Raw genomic sequence first — 25,554 nt, 5'->3', positions numbered from 1 at the left:
AATATACTGGAGAGACTTGTTAATTCCAATTGTTCAATTGAGGTGTTCTAACTTGCATAAAGTAGATAGGCATAAGGCATCACAACTTGTTCCTTTTCCGATAATCCTTTCTTGGCTTGACGTGTACTTTGCTTCAAAGAACGAATCATAAACTATCCTGTCTTTAATTTTTAAAGCATCTGAGAATATGCATTCGCATTGTTTTATTTTAACTGGATAAAATTTGATGGCAAATGTTTTTCATAAAAAAAAACATTGTTGGAATAAATTCTTGTACTTCAGTTGGCTGTGCAAATTGTTCATCGTTCTACCAAGCATTTTTTGGTTCATCAGAAACTTATTTTTAGAATTTGAATTTTCTCAATAATTAAAATAACCAACTGATTGAAATATCAAAAACAAACAGAGAAGTTGAATATTTTTTGTTCCAAATCCAGCATTTAGGTTATGTTGATCAAAACAAAATATAGTTGAACATCATTACTAATAACATGGAGGGTAATACTTTTAATTCAATTGAAAAGCAACTTGATTCATACACTAAAGGGGTTTTGACCAGTATTGACCAGCAAAGGTGGTCAAAACTGCCCGGTTTAAACCAGGTTTTAACCGGGCGGTTTAAACTGATCAACCCTGGCGGAGAAACATTTGTTGATTGCAGAAAGCTTGATAGCCAGTGTGAAGGCTACATTGGCATTGTCAGCAAAATGCAATGCGATACTGAGTACTCATGCTGATGCCAGGTAGATCATTCCTTCGATGTTACTTTTTGCATGGAAAAAAGAAGCTTTTAACAACATTATCTGATACGACAATTTTGTTGATAACCGATTTTTAAAATAAAATTTGGCATTTTATTTATTCATTCGGTAATTTTTTTAGATACTTTAGGAAATATTTGAAATCTGAATCTGTCAACCCTGTACACATGGTGCATTCTGCATAGCATGAGGCTTAAGATCTTGTTTATCTGAATCAGTTGTCTGAGGATGTTGTTCTGTTGTTATGTTGAGCTTTAGCTTTATGTTGAGCTATATACCTCACAGTGTTGTATGTATCATGTGTACAACTGTACATGATTTGACAATCCAAGATTAAACTAGCATCTGCATATCAAACAGTCATGTTAAATTCTGATTCCGTTATACTGAGGTACCAATATAATTGAAAATAGATGGATAAGGTAATGTGGTAATTACTATCAATTGCAAATTATATATACAGTGTCTACGTCTAACCAGTGAATTGTTTACACAAAAATATTTATACAAATATACAAAAATATTGGCTTGTCATAAGCATACGGTTTTCCTTGAGATCTTCTAGTCAGCACTCAGCAGTTCTTAATGTAATCACAGACTAACCAGCATGTTTTGCCCCAGTTAAAGCCTGAGCATGTTTTGCCCCATATCAGATAATTTCTTTCATTTTATCTTTATTCACTTCAAAACAAAAAGTACAAGCACTAAAAATTCAGAATATTTACACCTATGAACTGCTGTAAAATGGCTACCCTAAAACCTCCTGGTTCAGCAACAGTGATATTTGTTGTTAGAATTGTTAAGGAGTCTAGATATCTAATGACTAAGGCCCGCAAAAGTCAATAAAGTCAAAATTTGTAAGGACCTCGTCTGTTCACAAATCAAGAAATAAAGTTGTTTTCAGCACCTAGGAGAGTGTTTCTAAGAAGTTTATATAGGTCAAAATAAAGTCAAAATTGACAATAAAGTCAAAATTTGTCAAATTATATGGCTTTTGACAAACTTTTATTGCAAATTGTCCATTGTTTATACATTGTTACCGGTACGTATTTAAATAATTCTTATAAAACACTTCTTCACAAACGTGGTCTTTTCGAAGATCAACAGTTTGAATTTTAGGAATAGCCTACTGACAATCTGTAATACAAAAATGACTAAGCAAGCTAAATTGTCTTCAGATTTAGACCTTTGTCGAAATTTTGCTGATGAATTTAATTTACCATGCGAAGAAAATTGAAGCAAAGTGCCCTTTCCACAAGGACAAAATAACAAAAGCTACCTAAATCTATCACCAAAAAACACAATGCACTTTTTATAATCCATAAAACACCATGAATTTTTGACAAAATGCTACGTTTGGGTGTGAAATCGACAAATATTATGTTTGGGTAATGGTACTGTATCAATTCAAGGAAGAATTATGTGGCCTCTACAAATAAGCAATTTCGTTAGGTCAAAATAAAAAAATTTGATAAAAATAAAGTCAAAAAAAATTTTTTTAAGTCAAAATAAAAATGGCTCTATTAATTAACACAACCCGTGCGACAACAATTTATGTGCATGATTTTTGTCGGTTATCAGTGTCGGTTATCAGTGTCGGTTGTGAATCTCGCAAGCCTTCAGCTTAAATCACTTGTGAGCCTATGTTACCTGCATAAAAATTTCGAAGATCTATTTTGGCTAGCAGTGAAGGTATCAAACTTATTTCAACTAAACCTCTGCAAGCTATTCAGCTGATAATATATGAATGGCCACAGATTTGGTAACTGGTTAAGTTCCGTTTTGTGGTTTCCATCTCGGTTCAATTTTTTTTATAAATCAAGGTACTGTTCTCTTGAACAAACAGTATATGACACTGACAGTTGTCTTTATTTAGTGAATTCTAACAAGCAGCTTGTTTTTCAAAGCAGTAGGCTAGAAGGCTGCGGTAGCTTACTATAGAGTATAGATACTAGGTCATAGTCAAAGAAATAAGTCATAAAAGAGTCAAACACTTTAAATATTACATAAAATTTTTAAGACGGTGGCTTTTTTCGTTTCTGCAGTTGCGGAGTCATGAATATTAGGCCTACACAGTATTTAAGACCAAGCAATTTTGCACTTTCAATTTGTATTCCAAGTAATCCCAAATCTTCCAAACGGCTTTGAAACATGCTGGTTCTTAGTATAGTCTTGCTACTAAACGCAACAAACGGTTTACCAGCTTCATTTTTTAATCATAAATCGATTTCGCTAGCAAAGCATCCTCAGTATGATCATGTCAACAGCCTTGACATTGATCTTAATAAGTAGTTTTTAATTCTTTTTAAACTGAAAACGAAATGTGAAGTTTGTAACCACAAAGCTTAAAAAGGTACGTATAGTGCATGGTGTAGTACATTTTCAACAGCATTTTCAACATATTTGTAACATGATTGTACTCATGTTTTTAATTAACAAATTTAGATTTTGAGAACAGATAACCGAAACTTATCAGAATTGCAAAATGCATTTCAACGCTGCAAATTCAAACCTAAGTTCCGTGAGAACAGAATTTTAGATTTCATATTTAACCATTTTCAACGAATAACTTTTTTATTTGTGTTGGGCCGAATTTTCACTGGCCTAAAGCTTTAGTTTGTTCAGCTTTATGGATAATCCAACACTGGGTGTACAACATAATTTAAAATACTGTCAAAATCAGTTTAGCCTACACTGCTTATTTTGCAAAGCAATTGAACAGACTTTATCTTGAACAGTGCTAAATTAAGGTTGGATACCAATCATGAAATAGTTCTTGTGAAATGTCTGGTAGGCTTTTGCAAAAGTTTCTGATGGTTATCGCTTCTACCGTCTTTGTTATATTAGCATATTTGGCGTATTCTAATAACCAACAATCTGGAGGTAAGAGTGTATGGTATATGTGTTTTTATAAGTTTTTGCTATAGCTTGAAGTTAGGGATGGGCATTTTCGAAGAGTTGAGGATTTGACTTCGATTCGATATATTTTGGCAAAGAAAAATAAAGTAAGCGCAAAAGAAGGTTAAGCTTTTGTTTGCTGCAACAAACTATGTTCATTGAAAGCAGGGATATCTATCCCTGATTGAAAGGTAAAATTATTGTAGGGCAGTGTTTATGGCTGTTTGAACCCTTGCTTACGAAACATTTTTAGAATTTACTGGCGGTTAGGTCTGCATTGGAAATTAGTAACGTATAGATTATAGGCTACTGTAAAATTCTAATTGTAAACTTTTTCGTCGACTTCAAAATAGGTATACCCTACTAATTGCGTACATTTCATTACGACTTCTCAACTTCTAATCATAATACACAACTTGTACAGTGTACTCTAACTCTAAAGTTCACACTCAAATCACGCGGCTATTTATAACAGGTTTGCTTTGAGTCATTGACTAAAAGTTTCCAGAAACTATGATAATATTACATCATAAGCACTCATTCTTCTGCTCATCAAGTCAATAGCGTTTCTAGAAAATCACACGAACGCGAAATCTTCTAGAAGCAACTTCGCCATAAAAGATTGCGTAATTGACAGCTACTTTAGGACGATAACATCTCGCAAGAATTACACAATTAAAATAGCACTCTTGTTGAAGAACATGTTATGTTGCCTGCCGGGGGGCTATGCATATTGATTGTGACAATTAATAAAACGCGTGTGTTGACTACTGTTAGGCCTATTTGTTTCACCTGCAGCTCTCGCAAAAGTTCTGATTCAACGCTTTTATAAGTGGACGTAGTTTTTATCTGAAGCCTGTTCAGTGTTCACACCAATTATTTCCAAATAAAATTTAATTTGACCCAAATACCAACTTGGTTTTGAAATTTCAACAACTTTCTATCCTTTATGTGCTAGAAGCGTAGGAATCTCATTTTGCAGAAGCCGTTACAGAAAACGTTGATCGAATATAAATCGAGAAATCCGAAAATCGAGAAATAAGTTAAAATGCAAAAAATAGTAGCTTAGGTTATTTTTTTTGACACACAACTTTTGTTATTTTGATGTTACAAAATAATCTAGCCTGAGAATTATAATAAATGTATATTATAAAACGACTTGCGTTCTTCTGGTGACTGCATACTAGGCTACGACCTGATATTAAAAATGATACCATAATCAATGCCTGGTGAACAGTCTCTTTCTGTAATTTTTACATAAACATATTAATTAAACCTACTGACTTAAAGATGTGCAACTTTACAAAACTTGACAAGTTTGGGCAAAGAGTGCGACACAAAACACATATTCAATTATGTGAGCAAACATTGTAAATCAATAGTTAAAAACACATTTCAACTCGCTTTTTAATTTTCATTAAGTTTTGAAAACCGAAACGCTCTAATTTATATAAAATGATAATCTCCTAGGTGAAAAATGTGTTGTTGATGTCTGAGCTGAGAATATCTGTCAGCTAGCCTACTCTAATTTTAATTAGCCAGAAAATTTTCCAAACCCCGGCCAAATAATTGCTACTCCTAAACAATATTATCACAGTTCAGTGGGGAAAACCTCGAAACTGACCATCAGCGTGTGGGGATTGTGCAACATATTTGTTCCGCTGCTTGCGCGCAGTCCATTAGTGATCAATAATGTAAATGAAATAAATGAGATATAAACCGAATCCTATTTAGGATTGAAATTATTCGAATAGTTTAGGATTCGATACTCTAAATTGCCCATCCCTACCTGAAATATATTCTTATTAGCCTACCCTACTTCATACCTGCATGGCTCAAATGTTTTTAATCCATTTTCTCCACTATGTGACTCTTCACTCATAACTGCCGTCTCAATTCTTTTTCTAACTACTGTCTAAAGAGGCTCTAAAGTTTTGATCTTCCTTACCTCGGGAGCAATGGGTAAATGTGACTAGCCACTTCCTTACCAGTGGTGCTTACTTCCAATATAATATATTGCTTGACTTACTGTATCAGGCTGTGCTTTCAGTGAACCTCATAACCAATATCCATTGCACTGCCCATGGATATGCTGGGGGTATAGACCCCACAGACCATGACACTGTGATTCTCAACTGGATGCAGCAATTTGGGTGTGTTACCCCTGAATGGTTCCCTGTTTTAAAAGAAGGAAGAAGCTACTGTAGTTCTGTGTTTGTTTGTTCTAGTGATTGCACACGATCAAACAATATATGGACGCCACAAACTGCAATTGGTAATTCAAAGCATAAACAGATGAATTGCTTAGAGTAGACTATGGTGCCATCAATGTAATACATGGAAAATTAAAAACTATTGCTTGGCTGTTAGGGTATTGAATCATCGAAGTCCAACAGCTAAGCTGATGCTGTGTAGTCTGGGTAGTGGGTATGCTAACAATTTACAATGTTTCCCAACTATGTTGCTTTGAGCCAACTCGCTTTTCTGCCAGATTTTTTAGTTTGTTTGATCTGATGTACATACTGACTTGCTATTGACTTAATCTGTAGTGTTCTTATCAATATCTATCAAAAACTGTTCTTAACGTGTTGTTTCAGATATATTTTATTCCACCCTCGGTACCGTTCAAGCAAAATATGTGCAAGAAGTGTCAACAGATAGAAAAACTATACAAGCTCTCTGGGTCATAATGTTTTTCTGGCACGTTTGCACCATTATTTATCTCTTGGTATCATTGTGTCTTCCACCAGAAAAGAGTCCAGTCACTGTGGAACCACCTTTAATTTCCGTTGTAAGTATCATATGGAAAATAATTGCAATGTGTGACGTGCAGTAACCATTAAGCATGTTACCTGAGTGGTGAGGGTGCTTTATGCTTTATAACAGGGCTACTCAACTGGCGGACCGCGGTCCGAATCCGGACCTTCTGGATGTTGATGGTGGACCTTGAGCTTTTGGAAGAATAATCTCATTTGCCACGTTTCAGGGCTTCTTTAAACAAATTTCTACTGGGAGGAGCAATTTTTACTGTGATTATCTGCTGATTATCTGACTATCTGCTTAATTGCTGGGGGGGCTTCCACTTCCAGACTTCCAACACTTTCTCAGAAATCCAATTCGAGTTACATTTTACCTAAAAAAGTGGTTTGGTACAGATAGTTTAACTTTCGTGGTTGCTTGTGAAATAACTTATGCACCGGACCGCTAAACATATTCAACTTGTCAAACCGGACGTTTGTTACGATTAGTTGAGTAACCCTGCTTTATAACAAGTGTCTTTCTCAAGATACCGCTACCCTATGATCTTTAGTTAGGCCTACTTCTGATCGAGATTACGTCATCGATAAAGAAAACTTGTTTCTGCAATGGTAAGTTCATTGATACAAATACCAAGAACTGTTTCTTCAGAAACATTTTGCAGCACCCCAAACATGATGGAATTGCGGGGGAGGGTCGCTACTCCTCACACCCGTTGTCGACGTTGCCTTACATGCGAGAGTGGGAGCTCCCGATGTTGGGTTGCTCAGCGAAGGCAAGTCGACTCTTGTGTTCTATCAGAAACAACTTAGGTTTGTGGTACGTAACGAAGTACAGCAAAATCCCGAAAACGGATTTAGCTGCTTCGTGCCACATAACACCCCACCAGTGTCTGAGGGCTGGGTTGGCCCGAGACACGCAAAGGTAGAGTGCCCTGCGTTGTTCTGAATTCGTTCGGGGGTCACCAGTGCGGGGGAGGGTCGCTAATCCTCCTCCGTTGGTCGACATTGCCTTACATGCGAGAGTGGGAGCTCCCGATGTTGGGTTGCTCAGCGAGGGCAAGTCGACCCTTGTGTTCTATCAGAAACAACTTAGGTTTGTGGTACGTAACGAAGTACAGCAAAATCCCGAAAACGGATTTAGCTGCTTCGTGCCACAGAATAACTGAAATTGACATTAAAATGCAACTATTTAGTAAAAATGTGTCATGCTGTGTAAAAATAAGATATATCTCTTCATATAAGTACCATGAAAAGATATTGACGATACCACGACAGTTTATCGAACGAAAGTTTCTCGACTAAAATTTCAATAGGCCTATTAAGGCCTGTTGTTGAAAATGTTGAAGTTTTGTTGATGGTTGGTTTGTTATAGGAAATGAGTCGAAATGTTGGTGTAAGAAAAATAAAACTAAGTTCCTCCAGAAAAATTACTATAAAAGGACATGAAATCAAGACAAGTAGCGTAACGCTGAAGTGAAATGTATCGAAACATTTGTTTTCAGCAGCCCTAAGACAATTGAAATAATACTAAATTATCGACACAGCCAATAAGAAAGTACTAAAGAGGGAGCGTCATATTCAACCCAGGGATGGCCCCTTTTTTATGAGATCCAAAAAAAGAATACAGTATTTTGCCTCATGAACTCGTAAGTGAGCAAAAGTTTTCCTTTAGTTTATAGCAGAGGTAGAAGAATCGATATCACTTTCTTTTCTAGGAACGTTATTAGTGTGATCCGGGCCCGATATCAAAGAATGACGATCGCTCTATCTTCGCCCGCTCCGGACCGGGCGCGAACAAATCGTCGCTTGTCAGGAGGGATTCCGACTTAGATGCGTTCAGTCGTAAGCCCGTGGACGGTAGCTTCGCGCCGCTGGCCGATCGGCCAAGCGCATGTACCAAATGTCCGAATCTGCGTTTCCTCTCGTACTGAGCAGAGTTGCTGTCGCGACGACCCTCGGTCGCGAGACGAGTGTTCATCAGTAGGGTAAAACTAACCTGTCTCACGACGGTCTAAACCCAGCTCACGTTCCCTATTGGTGGGTGAACAATCCCACGCTTGGTGAATTCTGCTTCGCAATGATAGGAAGAGCCGACATCAAAAAATCAAAAAGCAATGTCGCTATGAACGCATGGCGCTGCAAGTATCCCTGTGGTAACTTTTCTGACACCGCAAGCCAGTTATCCCTGTGGTAACTTTTCTGACACCTCCCGTTCAACGTTCTCGAACAGACGAAAGGATCGATAGGCCGCGCTTTCGCGGTCGCTATTCGTACTGAAAATCTCGATTGAGCGGGCTAATGCCCTTTCGCTCCGCGGGAGGTTTCTGTCCTCCCCAAGCCCGTCTTGGGACATCTGTGTTATTCTTTGGCAGACGTACTGCCCCAGTCAAACTCCCCGCCTGAAACAGGTGATCGGTGGCGGGCTCCCGCGTCTTTACGACGCGAGATTAAGGCGACAAGGGCGGCGCCCGCAAAGGACGCCGCCGTCCGGCATTACCGACTGAGGGGAGCGGCGGTCAAAGTAGTGGTGTTTCAACAGCGGCCAAAGGCCTCCCACCTACTCTACGCCTCCGACGCCGCGCCACAGATCTAAGACTAGAGTCAAGCTCATCACTCAACAGGGTCTTCTTTCCCCGCTAATTCTGCCAAGCCCGTTCCCTTGGCTATGGTTTCGCTAGATAGTAGATAGGGACAGCGGAAATCTCGTTCATCCATTCATGCGCGTCACTAATTAGATGACGAGGCATTTGGCTACCTTAAGAAAGTCATAGTTACTCCCGCCGTTTACCCGCGGTTGCTTGAATTTCTTCACTTTGACATTCAGAGCACTGGGCAGAAATCACGTTGGGTCAGCACCGGCCGACGGCCATCGCAAAGCTTTGTTTTAATTAAACAGTCGGATTCCTCTTTGTCGGCGACAGTTCTGGGTCGCTCCTCGGCGAAGGCCCGGGCTCGCCCGCGAAGGCGAGAGCAGCCCCGACCTCCCGGGTCTCCAGCCAGCGCGCCGACCGTCGGCACGCCGAAAGTGCGCGTCCGGCCCGCTGCCCGAAAGAAGGCCCGTTCGGAAGGGGCCCGGACCTTCAGCGCCTCAGAGCCAATTCTTTTACCGAAGGTACGGATTCGTTTTGCCGACTTCCCTTACCTACATTGTTTATCGGCCAGAGGCAGCGCACCTCGAAGATTTTTACATGTGCAGGCCAAACCTCTTATTAGTTATAATGTGGAGGCGGGCCGCAACAATACTCATTCAATAACATCAGAGTAGGCTAATTTAACTTCAAATATGTGAACTCGTATTTGTTGAATATGAGACCCTTTCTCGTATCAAGTGTAGCCTATTTAACCATAATCAAAGAATGTCACAAGTGCGTCTTTGTTATCTTCTATCTAAGGACAATTGAATTTGCTTAACCATTTAAGCCCAAGTATTATAGCACCGCAGGTAAAAAGAAAACTACTTAACACAAAAACCCAGCAAATTGTCTGTTCCAAAACAACACATTTATTACAGTCTGTCCCAACAACATTACATTCAGCCGACCAGGGAAAAAAACAACTGTTTGTAATGCGGTCACCGACCGGATACATGGAGCCGTTTAGAATGTTGTTGCCTGCGCACGAAAGTCGTACGCAGCCGTAGTAGGGTGGTCCTCAAATGTATGGTAAAATTTTAAAGTTGGAAAAGTTTGGTTCTTACCCTCTCATTTGGTTCCATTTCACTAAAAAACAGTTCACTAAAAGTTTGAAGTATTTTGATAAAGGTTTAGAGGTGCCACATAACCAGTGAAAAATGACAAAAATACGAAAATTTTGTCAAAATAGGTAAATCGCCTAAATAAATGTCTTAAAAACAAAACCTCAGCAATATACAATGCACTGCAGAGTGCAGACACAAATGAAGAAAAATAGGCAACAATCTTGCCAAATCCGGCAGTAGCAACTACTCCAGTCTGTAATGGGCTATAAAATATACTGTAATGATATGCTGAATATGTTTATAAGTTAGATCGCACCCACCTAGAGTGGACACATTTACAGGTCTCGTATATCAAATATGATTCAGTCTGTGGACTTTAAGTGGTTCTCAATATTCTTATTATTGCAATTTCGAAGATGACGCAGAATATACTGCATTTGATTTTCATCTTTTGTCAGCAAATTGTTAAAATTTTGCATCAATGCAACCGGAATAGCCCGTTTCGGCGAGTCCGATTCGACTAGTCCGATTCGGCGAGTTCCTTATTCGGCGAGAGCCTTTTTCGGCGAGTGCCCTATTCGGCGAGTTTTTGAAATTTTTAAAAGGAAATTATCGGGTACCGTAGCCTAATTACAATTGCCGTTTTTAGATCGTTTTAACGTCGCTAAACGTTGAAATCGTGCAGAAAGGAATAAAAAAAAAATGTTTGAACTATTAAATTAAAATTCGTCATGTCAGTTCAGTTGTTTTTATTTTTGACCATCATATCAAAAACAATACACGTCAACATAGCAAAGGTAGAAGAGACAAAACACGAGCGTTAAAACGTGCTTGAATTCGTCATGTCAGTTCAGTTATTTTTATTTTTGACCATCATATCAAAAACAATACACGTCAATATAGCAGAGGTAGAAGCGACAAAAAGCGAACGTTAAAACGTGCTTGAATTCGTCATGTCAGTTCAGTTGTTTTTATTTCTGATCATGATATCAAAAACAATTCACGTCAACATAGCAAAGGTGTAGAAAAAGGTAGAAGCGACAAAACGCGAACGTTAAAACGTGCTTGTGACCGAAGTAAGTTACTGAGTTGAAAGAAATTTGGCAAGGTTGCATCACCTTCAGAAAAATTTAAGATATGAAGGAAAAATAAAACGAAGAAAATGTACAAAAAAAATAATGTTTATGTCTATAAGTTAGTACTTTTGAATAGTTAAAATCATAGGCGCCTAACTATTTTTTTGGCCATGGGGGCGAAAGCGTGTTTCATCAGCAGCAAGGTAATTTCGGCGAAATGTCACGCAGATGGATGACGTAATTACAGTATGTCGTCACACTAGGATTGCTTTTATTGCCACACTCGGAGTTATCGCTACGTTCGACCTACCGTTAATTATTATAAACAAAGCTCGACCAAAACACATGCTATGCGTCTGCGTTGGCTAGCGGTTGATGGACTGCGACTCTTTAAGCTAAGCACAACATAAAGTTTAGCAACGAACTAGATTTATTAGCATGAAACAAGAGACGAAAAGGTTTACTAAAAGGTATACTGTAAATGGAATGAAAATACTAACTTGATCATATGCCTGAAAATATACCTGTTGAAAGCAAAATCATTCATGTTTACATCAATTCAACAGCACGTCACCTTTAATAAATTTAAAAGTTGCTGACATCCGTAAACAGCCCTTGAAAAATAGTTACAGAGAGACGTTTGATTAAGTTTTCGACTTGACATTGCTCCCTTTTCACCACAATATCGCAACTTATGGCTGACCAGCTTTCAAGTTTCAATTCGCTGTAATACGCCCGTTTTCGTGTTGCAGATGAAACAAAAGATGCGCATATTCCCCGCCTTTGATCGGGTTTCTATGGCAACGGTCGTGTGTGCGCCATGCAGTTTGCGCGAGTCCGTTGTTGTATTGACTATGCCGCTTGTGCGACTGTGGGCAGTGCGGTTTGTACCAGCCCTTGTTACGTTGGTTAGTGGTAACCTCGGGCCGAGACTTCAAGTTCATTTTCACAGCAACCGATTCACTGCCGCGACAATTCTCTGCAGAGGTTTCGACTTTCGAAAGCGACAGCGAGGCTGTTTGCAAGCGCATTAAGTTAAACGCACGCTGCGTCAACGTAGCAAATTATGTTGTTTTTGGGTGCATTCAACATCTGATGACATTGAATCGACGCAAAATGGTAGATTTTTGCTATGTCACAGGCAGCAAAATCAGTCATTTTTACATTGATTCAACGTCTGCAGACGTTAAATCAACGTAAAAATGACAGATTTTTTTGTCTGGGGTGGGATTGTAGCATCGCTACTCGTTCTAGTGATTATTTACTGCGAAGCTGTTGCGGTTTGCATTTAAAAATGTTTTTCTGCTGCCGATCGCTAGTTCATCTATTGTTTTATGTATCAATGCCGCATAAAAAGTTGCTCCCACGCGGAAATATGCGTGGGGGCCTGGCCCCCACGGCTTAGGCGCCTATGGTTAAAATGATTAGTTTGGATCAACAAATGTGCGACCTACACTCCTACAGCTTAGATTGAAAGGAAATTATCGGGTAGGCTACCGTAGCCTAGTTATCCCGACCAGCAAAATTTGTTCCAAGAACTCAGTTAGCCTAACAGTTCATTTTTACATTGTAGTAACAGAATGAAAAGGCTAACCAAATGTGTGGCCTATCGTTTTAACGTCGCTAAACGTTGAAATCGTGTAGAAAAGGGTGCTTTTGCTGACTAGGATACGTTGAAACTGAGAAACATTCACAGAAGCCCTACGATACGTTGCATTTTTAAGATAATGTATTCAGACGTTGAATCAATGTACAAATGAAATGTTATGCTAAATGGGTTCTTGGAACAAATCGTAGGGCTTCTGTGAATGTTTCTCAGTTTCAAAGTATCCTAGTCAGCAAAAGCTCCCTTTTCTACACGATTTCAACGTTTAGCGACGTTAACACGATAGGCCACACATTTGTTTAGCCTTTTCATTCTGTTACTACAATGTAAAAATGAACTGTGTTCTTGGAACAAATTTTTGCTGGTCGGGATAACTAGGCTACGGTACCCGATAATTTCCTTTCAATCCAAGCTGTAGGCCACACATTTGTTGGTCCAAACTAATCATTTTAACTATTCAAAAGTACTAACTTATAGACATAAACATGATCTATTTTATTTTTTTTTTGGAACATTTTCTTTGTTTTATTTTCCCTTCATATCTTAAATTGTTTTGAAAGTGTTGCGACCGTGCCAAATTTCTTTCAACTCAATAACTTACTTCGGTCACAAGCACGTTTTAACGTTCGCGTTTTGTCGCTTCTACCTTTTTCTACATCTTTGCTATGTTGACGTGTATTGTTTTTGATATCATGATCAGAAAGAAAAACAACTGAACTGACATGACGAATTCAAGCACGTTTTAACGTTCGCGTTTTGTCGCTTCTACCTTTGCTATGTTGACGTGTATTGTTTTTGATATGATGGTCAGAAATAAAAACAACTGAACTGACATGACGAATTTTAATTTAATAGTTTAAACATATACTTTTTATTCCTTTCTGCACGATTTCAACGTTTAGCGACGTTAAAACGATCTAAAAACGGCAATTATAATTAAGCTACGGTACCCGATAATTTCCTTTCAAAAATTGCAAAAACTCGCCGAATAGGGCACTCGCCGAAAAGGGCTCTCGCCGAATAGGGAACTCGCCGAATCGGACTAGTCGAATCGGACTCGCCGAATCGGACTCGCCGAATAGTAGCAGACCCCAATGCAACACCTCTTTCAGCAAAATCGGTGATCACATGAAGACTAACTAACAACGCCTTTTGTTCTCTTATTACTTTCATCCAAATCCCATGCTACAACTTCCAGCTTTACAAAGTCAGATGGCAAATCCAGAATCTGGAACAATCGCATGGTGTTGGATGTGACAAAGTCTGATAAATCTTTTGAAAAGACATCATCTGGCAATGAAGAAATACGCTTCAATGGTGGACTACTCATACTTTTATGGGTCAAGGCAAAAACCATAGCTTCTTTTTCAATACTTGAAACACCATCATCAAAAAATACAAGGCCAATGAGTTCTTCACATAAAGTTAGGGTTAAGCGGAAACTCCGATCCGTGTGCTATTTTGGCTTTTTTTAATTTTTTTCTCGATTTTTTTCAGGGTACCAAATGAGGGTACGAATGGTTCAGGGTACGAATTAGGTTGCATCCTCACTTATGTACCATCAGTGCATTGAGAATGTTTTCATTGCTTCTTTGGCTACCGCTGAATCATGTTGCTGATATTCCTTTAGTCTTTTTATCTGGGGTTGCAGATCATTCCGTGGGTCGCACGTTGTTAGAGAAGCAGTAAACCAAGATTAGAAGTATAAGCAATGCGTCTGCACATTGCAATACAAGAAAGAAGTATACTTTTAACACAAAAATGACAATTTTTTTGAAATCATATTGCTCCTTATTGGTCAAATCAAACTGCATTCTGAACAGCCAAATCTTCAATGCATATATACTGGCAGTGGCCATCCATCTTGTCTGGTGAAGGGCGCCGGGATAACGAAACCGAATGCCATGTGGTGGTGCTCGATTAAGAATTATGATAGATAATTCAAGGAACTCTTGGTCATCTCTTAATTGAGTTTTTTCCAACTGGTCTTTGCAAAAACTAATGATCTCATCAGCACAGCAGAAGTCATCATTTTCTAAGGTGATATAACGATCTTTGTCAAAACTAGGCTATCCCACTTTGCTTTAAATCACCTGAAAACAAAAATATCCTGTCCAGATGATGGCCCAATGTTGAGAACGCTCTTTGCAACACAAGTTCTAGAATATGGTGACAGCAAGCCAAATGGAGCAAGTCCTTGTTTAATTCTTTTGCAATCAAATACAGGCACCAGACCAAACACCAGTGTTGCTGGATGTCGTGTCAAAACACATTGCTCTTACATTGTCAACAACACCTCAATCTTTAACACATAGGCCTACCATTAGTCCAGTAGCTTGCGCACTTCCTGATGAAGACCGCAACTTTGGCACTCCAAGCAATTTGTTAGTAGTCATTTCAGTGACAATTAGTGGTAACCGTTCAACTTTTTTTGTTACCAGTTATATCTGGAAGGAGTTTTCCATTCCAGTGAACAATGGGCAGTAGAAATTAGAAAGGCTGTTTCAGCAATGATTTCCATTTCTGAAACACCCTTTCTAATTTCTACTGCCCATTGAACTTAACATATCTGCTTGGTAACAAAAACACCAACTTTCTTGGCCAAATAGTGAACAAGTGCCACTGTTATGCCTTGTATTGATACTAAATAAAGTCATGGAAAGCTGAGGAATAGAAGCCACATGGTTGTGTCATACTGTGATTGGAAGATTAACCCGTATATAGGAAACTACTTTTTTAATAGGTGCATTGGTGCAATTAAATAAATGAATACAATTACAGCAACAGGCAGACACATAAAGGCTGCCTGCAGTAAAGCATAGATAATTCACTGAAGCAACATAGGGCGAAAAAGTTTGATTTTAACCCTATTTTCAGTTTTTTTGCATTTTCTCAAAAATTAAAGCAGTTAGAGCATACTTTCCTCTTGAGCAAAAATAGGAATATGGTTGCTTTGCATTTTTTGACACCAAGCACAGTTCTCTATCTCATCTGGTTCTGGAGTTATGTAAATTTGAGCAAAAATTCCCCGCGACCCCCCAGCTCGATTTTCAAGTTCATTGTGGCACCCCTAAACGTAGTCCAATGGGTCTCAATTTTTTATAGGTTTAGTTTTAAGTCATTTAGAGACTTTTCAGAGGGTAAGACATAGCAATTTCAAAAATTCGATTTTGGGGACCACCCTAAGCCGTAGGTTGCCCAGATTGCCCACCCCTAGACTTTAATTATATTGGTATTGACGGGTACGCTTTTTTGATAGTGTGGTGCATGATAGTGTATTTTATGTCAGTTTTTGATATTCTTGCATTACAATAGGAACACAAAAGCTATCCTTTCATTCTGCGACAGGTATTTTAATTGTTAAATGTTGCTTTCTACGCAGTACTTTCTTCTTGGATGGACAGTCGGAATGATAGGAATGATTGGTTATTATTTTGCTTTTGACCGAGAAATTTTAAGAATTGCATTTGCTTTGCTTCTTGTTGGAGTATTTGGATTTGTTTTCGCTCTGGCTACGTCTTACAAACTTGTCTATGATAATTTGATTTTTCTGGATAATGAAGAGACACAAGGTTTGCTATACAATTTTACAGCATTGCACTATGTTTATAATTGCTTGAATAGATCTGTTACCAACTGATTGATACAAAGTAAGCCCAGCTATAATGTGAGTGCTTCATGTCAGATTATGCTTACGTTCATGTACTCATGCTACAGGTACACGCTGACTTGAAAGTTATTGCACTCAAATAGAAGTCCACATCACCATCGATTGAGCTGACACCTCAGCGCCTAATACTGATATTTTATCATATATTGTTTTCAATCTATGTAGGCCTAATAAGGCTTATTTGAGGGATACAATCAGCACCATTGTTTAAAGTCTGTACCGGATCTATAATATATCAAACCAATTACCTTAATCATTGGGAAGGCGTTTTCCAGTCCGCCACTGACCTGGCTGATCATTTTTTTTTTAAAGTTGAAGCAAAATCTGCTTCATTGAATCATCAGGTTAGAACTTTTCAAATGAGGTGATGAAAGTTTGTTGCTAGGATTAGCTTTGTTTGTTGGAAGTGCTGCATCGTCCAACCAGAACACATAAAATTGCACCTGTTAGAGTTACCCCAAGCGCATCCCTTTTTTCCATTTGATTCTTTCTACTTGTGATCATCATCACTAACACCATAAAACTTCAGTTCTTGCAATGATCCTTACCATTTTAACATTAGACTTCACAGTCCCATCATATATTGCTGCAGATGTTTATTATCTTTCGCAGCAAGACCTAACATAAAAAATTTGTTAAAGATAAAAATATTTTTTAGCACTTTTATGGATGGTTCGTACTTTGATTCAAAATGGATTGAGTATACCAACAACAGTATTAACAAATGTGCTGTTTCAAAACCTTGCCAACGTGATCATTTACAACGATAGCTTCGATGTAAAAGTTCCAATACTACGAGGTAAGGTACAGTCTAAGAATATTTTTGTTTATTTGTTTCGTTTGGCAGGAAAAAAGTTAGACTCTACTTTAGTTCGCAGCCAATGCAATAATAAAATAGCGCTTTTGTTTAGGTTTAAAATATGAAAGCCATCCTTCCCGTTTTCCAGGTTAAGGGCAAGAAACAAATTTAACAAAACGAAATAGAGTACAACCTTGCGGCATAGCCGAGTGGCAAGAACCCTGGTGCGACACTCGAAAGTGCGCCGGTTTGACACCTCTTATGAGCATGTGGCCGTGCGTTTGGAAGAATACTTGAAGTAGTAGGGAGGGGGGTATTTAGCAAAATTTTTCAAGCCCAACTTTAGCCTTGATTATTATTATTATATGATAGTCTACAACAGTATATTCCAGGATCTCTGTTTTTTTGAAATTCTCATCCAAAATCCCCCCTACCCCCAGGGCCGTAGCCAGACCGCAGAGCAAGGGGGGGCCAACTTTTTTTTAGCGGGGGCCAAAAAAATTTAAATGATTTTGGCATTTTAACCTCTTAAATACTGGTATCCACAAAAATTGCAATATATCAGATTAGTATTAAGGCCAACACTGGTCTCTTATTTTATCTGCTAGTTAAATTACGGCAACCATATTACAATGACCAACATAACACAGCTATTGTTGACTTGTATAAATAGTGGTAGGCTACTTGTCATGAGCAAAAACTTTAACTGGCTCGAAGAAGCTAGTGAAGGATTTTGATATATATGATTGCATTCCGCCTATACACCCGTGAGCTCAGTAGCGAAGCCTGGAATTTTGAAAGGGTTTGACGGCCAGCGGCGAAGCCCGACGTCGACACCCAGCGGCGGGGGGTCTGGGGGGCCTCCAGCAGAAAATTTTGAAAAATTGCTTTGAATTTGGTGCATTCTGAGAGCATTTTCAACAAAAATTTGGGTATGAATGTTACTGTAAAATGGTGCTGTCCGGTGGCATAACAAAAGGATAAGATCATGTTTTCTTAGGCAATTTTCGGTAATAAAGCTAAGTCTCTGTGTTTTCTTGTTGCTAATTCTTGGCTGAGATATTTGAATATTTGGTATTGGCAAAACTCGCTCTTTTAATGCAGTTTCGTTTAAAATTAGGCAAACTTTGTTTTACAGACATAGAGACTGAAAGCATCATTTTCAATATCATGACGTCACACGCGTGCCAAAGGGGTGCGTTGTAACCCCCGAACTAGAGACAGTAGAATATCGGGATGCGCAACTACATCCGCTTTTGGCTTATCTGCAACACTAGAAGGGTTACGATTTTTTCTGATTTACAAAATAATGTACATTTTATAGGTTATATAAGAAGAATGAAGTTGGTTTTAAAGTAATTTAAGGTTTTTAGTTGAAAACAAGCGAGCAACAAAGCGTGAAAAAAATATCAAATTGGCAATTGACCCTTCTAATGTTGGCGGAACAACGGAGTTGCGCGTCCCGGTATCTACCGTCCCTACCCCGAACCCCCTCTTTGGCTACGCCACTGCGTGAGCTAGTCTATTGCAATTGCAGTCGCGGATGTTTGGATGCAAACCGTCTCACAAACAAGTCTAAATCGATAGATTTCGATACAGAATGTTCAAAGACCATAAGCACCAAGTTTGCCTGTCTTAGTTGTAACATGCTCCGTCTAGTGAGAGCGTCAACTCTTGTTAACACTGAGAATCCACACTCACAAACGGCAATGCTAGATCCAAATGTAGCAATATCTGCTAATCATTATAATTTATAATAATCATTATAACTGTAGCTGTTGCTCGAGAATGTTGGGATTTTGCCAGGGGGGGCGAGATTTTTTTCAGGGGAGGCGAGGCCCCCCCTGGCCCACGGCTGGCTACGGGCCTGCCTACCCCGTAAATTAATTTTTCACAATACTTTCACAACTATATAGCATATTAGCATAGACAGAATTTTAGTTGATCTATAAAAATCACTCAAGGTTTGAATGAAACTTTGATTCACTGTCGAAATATTTTCAGCTATTTTCGGTTTTTAGTGCAATTTACTTTTTGGATAGTAGCCTATAACTAAGGTTAAGAAAGTCACCTCTGTATACCAGCTAACCTTCCTCTGGAGGTAAGTTCATACACCCTAAAAGTAAGTTATTGATTTGATAGCCTACCGTTTTGTAGCTGAAATTTTGGAGAAATTTCCAAAAAATTATGCCAGCGGTTATAAAATGTACTGTTGTATTTTAATATCAGGACTGGACTGAAATTAAGGACTGAAATTAAAATTACTCTCTTCTATAAAGGCATGCCTGAAGGTGTACACGAAGATTGGCTTTCTTGTTTTGTCAATTATCTTAATCTAATTTTTCAACGACAAAAAGTAGTGCTTTAAATAGGCTTAAGACTTTTTCAAGTTTAAAACTTATTTTAAAATTGCGTTGAAGAAAACTATTCCTTTCACTAAGTTTGAATCAACATGTCTGCAAAATTTTTGAATATCTTTGTTTTTCATACATTCATAACAGAGAGACTTAGGCATTTTTAGAGTGAAGCCAAGAGTTTTGCAACAATTTAATTGAGATTTAATGATCTCACTTATCGAACCGGTTTCTCATAACTGTCATTTTAAAGAGATATAAAGTTTATTTTGCTTGGAGTTGTGAATTAAAATCAGGGATTCATAGTATAGAGATGACCAACTCGGCTGGATATCAGACAAGCGGAATGTAAAAGTGTTGCCAAATATTTTTTAATTTTTTAGAAAAACTAAGTTTTTGGCATTTTTAAAGAGTAGTGCTCGCCCAAAGCTTGTCCGTTTATTTACGGGCAAGTTTTGGACAACTAAGCTACTACTTAAAAAATGCCAAAATGAGATTTTTTTTTCTAAAAATTTAAAAAATATCTGGCAACATTTTCACACTCCGCTTGTCAGATATCCAGCCGAAGTGGCGACCCCTGATCAAAATTACATCAGCCTTCAGTCATTATTCGGATCCAGGCTCACGTTGGTAAAGCTTGTATATATATCGTTGAGGTAAAACCAAACCGGTTTATGTCCACTTTTAGTTTTTTTTGTTTTATTGCAGTTTCTCAGTTTTTGAACATAGCTCTTTCCAGCACTCCCGGTTTCAGCCTTGTACGTAATCAAATTCAAGCTGAAGCTATGGACATACTCCCAAATATCTCGCATACTTTGAAAGCAAAACTGGGCTATTTGCAATTGTGTGGACATAGCCCTTTTCTAGCCTGATTGTATAAATAGGTCTATGTCTAATGCTACCATGAATTATGGACATAACCCCGTTATTATAGAATCGTGCCAAAGATCCATGTCAAATTTTTCATTCAGGTCATGATGCAAATTAAAAAAAAAATGCAAAAGATTCAGTCCTTTCTATAGAATTGTAACCTATTTGAATTGCCAAACAACATTCGTGTGAAAATAACTTGTGCACTGTGCAGTGCACCTGAGTTAATATGGTAGGATAACTGCTGCTGGTGTATCATCGTGCATTCGTGTTATAGTTAATCCTTCGTTTTCTGGTCAGGTGGTTAATGACCAGTCTGGTTGACAGTCACTACCAAACTGGGCAGTGGGCAGTACTGATACTGGGCAGTACTGATATTCCTGCGCTCATGGTTCGCTTCTTGCTCTAGTCACACTTGTGATAGAGTGGCAGAAAACCTGTTGCTACTGTACATTAAGACTTTAGCTGATACAAAGCGACATTTAATATAATTTATCAAACAGTTTTTTCTTTGTCAATTGTGAAATGGTATTGACACTAAAAACTTCACCTTTCCCAGATGGCAATTTAGGTATTGATAGAAGCTGCGTTTCTCCTTGATAAGAAGCTAGTACAGCAAGGCAGTCGACACTTTCTTTTCGAAGTGGCTATGAACTAGCGCCACTCTTATGCTCTATATTGTGGTACTTCCATTTTCAGCAGAAGCTCTTTGATGTCTTTGCAGTAAACAAATTCATCTTGTTGGCAAAAATATGGAAGCAATTCTTTTTCTCTAGCACGGTAAAATGTTATGGAAGCTCCGATTCCAAGACAGGTTTTTGTCTGAGTCGACATGCCAACATTTCTGTTGCTTCTTTGGATAGGTTAAGATCCTTGATGAGATCACTCGATCAGCTCCCCCCTGTTTGAAGGTCTCTGGAATAGCTGAACTACTTTCAAACACACTTCCACCGCTGTTACTTGCAGAACTTTCTACCTCTTCATGAAACTCATCATACTCTATGGCTATGTCAGGTAAATCACTAAATTCAGGCACAGGCACTTCCTCACGGTGACGCACAGGTCATTGAGCAGATTCTAAATCTGGGTAATTCCAAGTGCTTTTCTTGTGACGATTAAACCCCTGTATGTCTACCAAACAGAAGTACCGTAGCAGTCATTGAAATGGCTTTTTGGTTCTCTCCAAACCATTGGTACACCAAAATTAAGATTTTTAAGTGTACCTTTAGTCCACTTTTTCAGGCTTTCTACACATGCTTTGCAGACAATATGAGGTGCCCATGGCATATCTTGGTCACCAACTTTCACTTTAAAACTTAGCAAACGTTAAACTTAGCAGATTTTCTCTAGCCAAAATTTGAAAATATCGATATCTCAAAAACTGGAGCCAATTCAAAGAAACAGATGTTAATTTTGGATTCAGTGGCAAAAATTGCCCAGAAGCCGTTAAAATATCTTTGACACTCGAAAAAAAAATTTGTTGGCCATTGTAATTTAAACACTGTAAAAATAATATCACTATATCATTTATCCAATGCAAAACAAAGCAAAATTATTGTAATCTGCCGAGGATTACAGTTACATACACAAATTGTTGAAATAGGCTACAAAACTCCATTTGTAGATGACTACATGATTGCAAACAATGCCATGCTCTTTCAAAAGCACCACATCAAATCCAATCCTGGCAGTGTAACGGGCTATGTCCAGTTTGTGTTTTACAACCGGTTGTTACTTTGAGAACCTCACTGGGCTATGTCCAAAAAAGGGGTGTAAAAAATGGGGGGTGCCACACAAATTTGAAAAACATCTAGTTGTGTGCAAATCAAGGAGAGCATGGTATGGTTGTAAGATTGTGGCACTGGTGTTTGATCCATTTGAGATATCAAAAATATTCAAAAAAATAAATGTTTTTTTCCGTTTATCCCAGTTTGATGATTTTGGACATAACACCATTTGGTTTTACCCCTATATTATAGGTGGTCACTATGGCTTGAACCATGGATACCAGGATAAGGTTGCAAGATCACTTGAAACATTTTTACAAGGACACATTGACATCTGGACTCAAAATAAATGAAATTAATTTTTATTTTATGCATACCGTACTATGAATATTATTTGGGGTACGCCTTTTTTTTCTTAACTTAGAGAAAAAAAAATTGAAGCGCTGCAAATTGAGAGTTTCTACGTCTTCAGTTAAAAATATCGCAATATAAAAATTGGCTAACTTGCATAAAATTATTGTGTCATGAAACTAAAAGTGATATTATTGATAAGGATTTTACCGACTTTAAATGTGGCCACCCAAACTCATGAATCTACAGTCTAGTCCAGTGATTCTTAACTGCCAGTCGTCTATCAAGTGCCAGTCGTCTATAATGTTTGAGCCGGTCTATCAAAAAGTCGGCTTTATTTATTGAGTTTGCTCGATAAATCAACCACCTTTCCGAAAATCTAGAAAGAAAACGTTATTTTTCTACGTTTTTACAAAATTCTCTCCTTCGCTCATTCACATTTCATTGACTTAACAAGCGGTATCACAATAGCGTGTTTTCTGCAGTAGCCGACTGTAGATATAAAAGGTGTGAATTTTGTACTAAAAAAATTAATTAAAATTCCGAAGTGGTAGGCTAGGTCATGTTGGGAATAGGCTAATCGATATCAAACGCAATTCAAAAAAATACAAATCAAGTATCTGATTTTTTACTGCCTACCAGTATTATCTCTAAGAATTTAGCTAGGGAGACAATCACCTGGCTGGGTTTATTTCCCAACTTCTCCAAATTTGATTTCAATCTTAGTGCCTTTTTGCTTAATCATGCATAACTTCAAACAAAATGCTTATCCTTTCAACTCCGCTTGATCGTTAGGCCTATTGTTCAATTACCGTTTTTCTCGCATAAGCGTCAAAATATGCTATGATATCTTTGTCCGTCGTATGTTATTAAGTAGAAAGGCTTGAAAAAAGTCGCAAAACAAACGAATAAAGAATATCGATTCAGTGAAAAAAAAGTAAAGAAAAAACCATAAACGATATTGGCGGAAAAAAGAAAAGACTTGGACGTAATCGATATTGAAAAAGTAGAGATTAGCGCTATCGAATAGCGATTTGAAACCGATACTTGCAACCCTGGTTTTACATGAGATTTGTTTAACTTTCTCGCGCACCTCTAACAAAAATATAATCGTGCTTTCGACACTCTGCTTACCGGTCCTGACTAGGATTGTTATTTACCTGTTTATTAGGATTGTGTTTTACCTGTTTGGCATTGTTGAACGGTTAAGAACCACTTGTCTATAGTCGACTGATACAGGTTCACTTATCCATGCCTTGATTATTTCAGAACAGATATTTCAGAGAAGAAAAGTGCAAACTATGTTTCAGCATTTGAATTTTAACTAGATTCTATGCGCAAAAAAAAAAATGTTTTTTTTTGTTTTTGTTTAAAAAACATGTTTTTATTTTCAAAAAAGAAAAACGACTCACATCCTCATTTGTAACACAGTAAACACAAAAACTATATGTCCGGCTACTAAAACTTTGCCACGACCTATCATTTGCTCAGCATACTCCTAGTTCCTACTACCAGCAGCACGTGAAGGACATTGTAAGCGTTGTAGACTAGGCTTATTTAGCCAATGCCTAAATAACTTTTCGAGTCATTTACTGATTTCCCACAGTTGTTATTCATAATTTCCGGAACGGCCCGTTTCGGTGAGTCCGATTCGGTGAGTCCGATTCGGTTAGTCCGATTCGGTGAGTCCGATCCCTTAACAGGGGATTTTTTCAATTTTTTTTTTTTAATTATCGGGTACCGTAGCCTAATTATCATTGCCGTTTTAGGGTTAGGGGTTAGGAGTTAAGGTTAGGGGTTAGAAGTTAGGAACTCACCGAATCAGACTCACCGAATCGGACTCACCGAATCGGACTCACCGAATAGTAGCAGACCCCATAATTTCACACTTTTATTTGTGTTTCAGACAACATCACGGTAGAAGACGGTTCGTCGATGGTATTAGCACTTGTGTTGGTGTCTGCAATTGTATGGTTAATAATGGAGAACTTTTTAGTGGAAATTTACTGTCGATACACGTTTACCGTGTTTCCAACAATGATAGTAATGCAATCTGGTCTTGTCTCAAGGCTGCGTGATGTTGAAGGAACTCGCAACTACGCTTTTGCTGTCGTAGTTTTGGCGTTGTGTATCTTAGCAGTAATATTACGAGTTGTTTTATTTTTTCGTCGCAAAAAAATTAGAATTGCTGCTGCAGCTGTAGTTTAATCGTAGGCCAGACTGCCATGTGTTTATAACAAGCCAGCAATGTCTATGTTGTCCAAAAGAAGGGTATGTCTTTCTATAAGATTTTTTTCTACAAGACGATTGAAGCAGGTTGCTTATTTTATGATGTAAGCTACTGCTTTTGACCTTCAACTTTGCCATGTAATAATTAGATGGTTTAATTTTTATAACTGAGTGCCATTGAAACATAAAAGTCGATATTTTAAATGATTTATTTGCAAAGTTTGGCTTTTATGACAATGGTTGCTAAACTTTAGACAGCATGTTCAATAAGTAGACTGCCATTCGTAGGAGTATCGGCTATGGTAGTAACATTCAAATTTTCTATTGTTATACAAGTTTCGTAATTGCATTGTAGCGCTTTCGTTGTTTCCTGAGGCTGAAGGATACTTCTAAAAACGCAGTTTATGAAAAAATACGCGGTGTTCAAGTTTTCAGGCCTTTGAAAAGGTTATGTGCCCCTAGTATCATCCTGGGTTCTAAAGTATCCCCTGTCGACGGTAACCTACTGTACTAACTGCGAAACAATGCCCTTTCGAGCCGAGTAGACGAACATCGTTGCTATGTGAAACAGCTATCTTTGCTTACTTCTTCTTACACCTGGATTCACTGCACAAGAAATCAACAAGCAACACCTTGATCAGACGACGCACAACAGCTCGCAGAAGCCCTGACAGCAGCCCTTACCAGAGAGCCTAAATGAGGCTAACATATATCTTTTTTTTTGAGAATCTGCTCTTTCTTAAAAAAAATTGAATTG

General features: G+C 38.1%; 1 protein-coding gene and 2 pseudogenes across 1 annotated transcript; 1 reads left to right on the top strand and 2 right to left on the bottom strand.

The window, feature by feature from the left end:
• Positions 1-3,519: 3,519 nt before the first annotated feature.
• On the top strand, positions 3,520-24,920 carry LOC145781594 (uncharacterized). The gene is made up of 5 exons (XM_082593265.1): positions 3,520-3,644; positions 6,257-6,450; positions 16,180-16,369; positions 17,126-17,266; positions 24,475-24,920. Exons 1-5 carry the CDS (start codon positions 3,545-3,547, stop codon positions 24,774-24,776), a joined length of 927 nt encoding a protein of 308 aa, XP_082449391.1. The 5' UTR covers positions 3,520-3,544; the 3' UTR covers positions 24,777-24,920.
• LOC145782664 (large subunit ribosomal RNA) lies at positions 8,040-9,574 on the bottom strand (annotated as a pseudogene).
• Positions 21,058-24,447, bottom strand: LOC145782339 (uncharacterized; annotated as a pseudogene).
• Positions 24,921-25,554: the final 634 nt, after the last annotated feature.

This window comes from Aplidium turbinatum, chromosome 13 (assembly GCF_918807975.1).
Source record: "Aplidium turbinatum chromosome 13, kaAplTurb1.1, whole genome shotgun sequence".
Taxonomy (NCBI): domain Eukaryota; kingdom Metazoa; phylum Chordata; class Ascidiacea; order Aplousobranchia; family Polyclinidae; genus Aplidium; species Aplidium turbinatum.
Note: the sequence above shows the minus strand (reverse complement) of the source record. Positions and strands in the feature narration are given on the sequence as shown.

Excerpts from the sequence above, each read along its gene's own strand:
- LOC145781594 (XM_082593265.1), top strand. The coding sequence starts at position 3,545 with ATGTCTGGTAGGCTTTTGCAAAAGTTTCTGATGGTTATCGCTTCTACC. Across the intron at positions 3,645-6,256 it reads TAATAACCAACAATCTGGAG|ATATATTTTATTCCACCCTC; the intron begins GTAAGAGTGTAT and ends GTGTTGTTTCAG. Across the intron at positions 17,267-24,474 it reads AAAAGTTCCAATACTACGAG|ACAACATCACGGTAGAAGAC; the intron begins GTAAGGTACAGT and ends TTTGTGTTTCAG.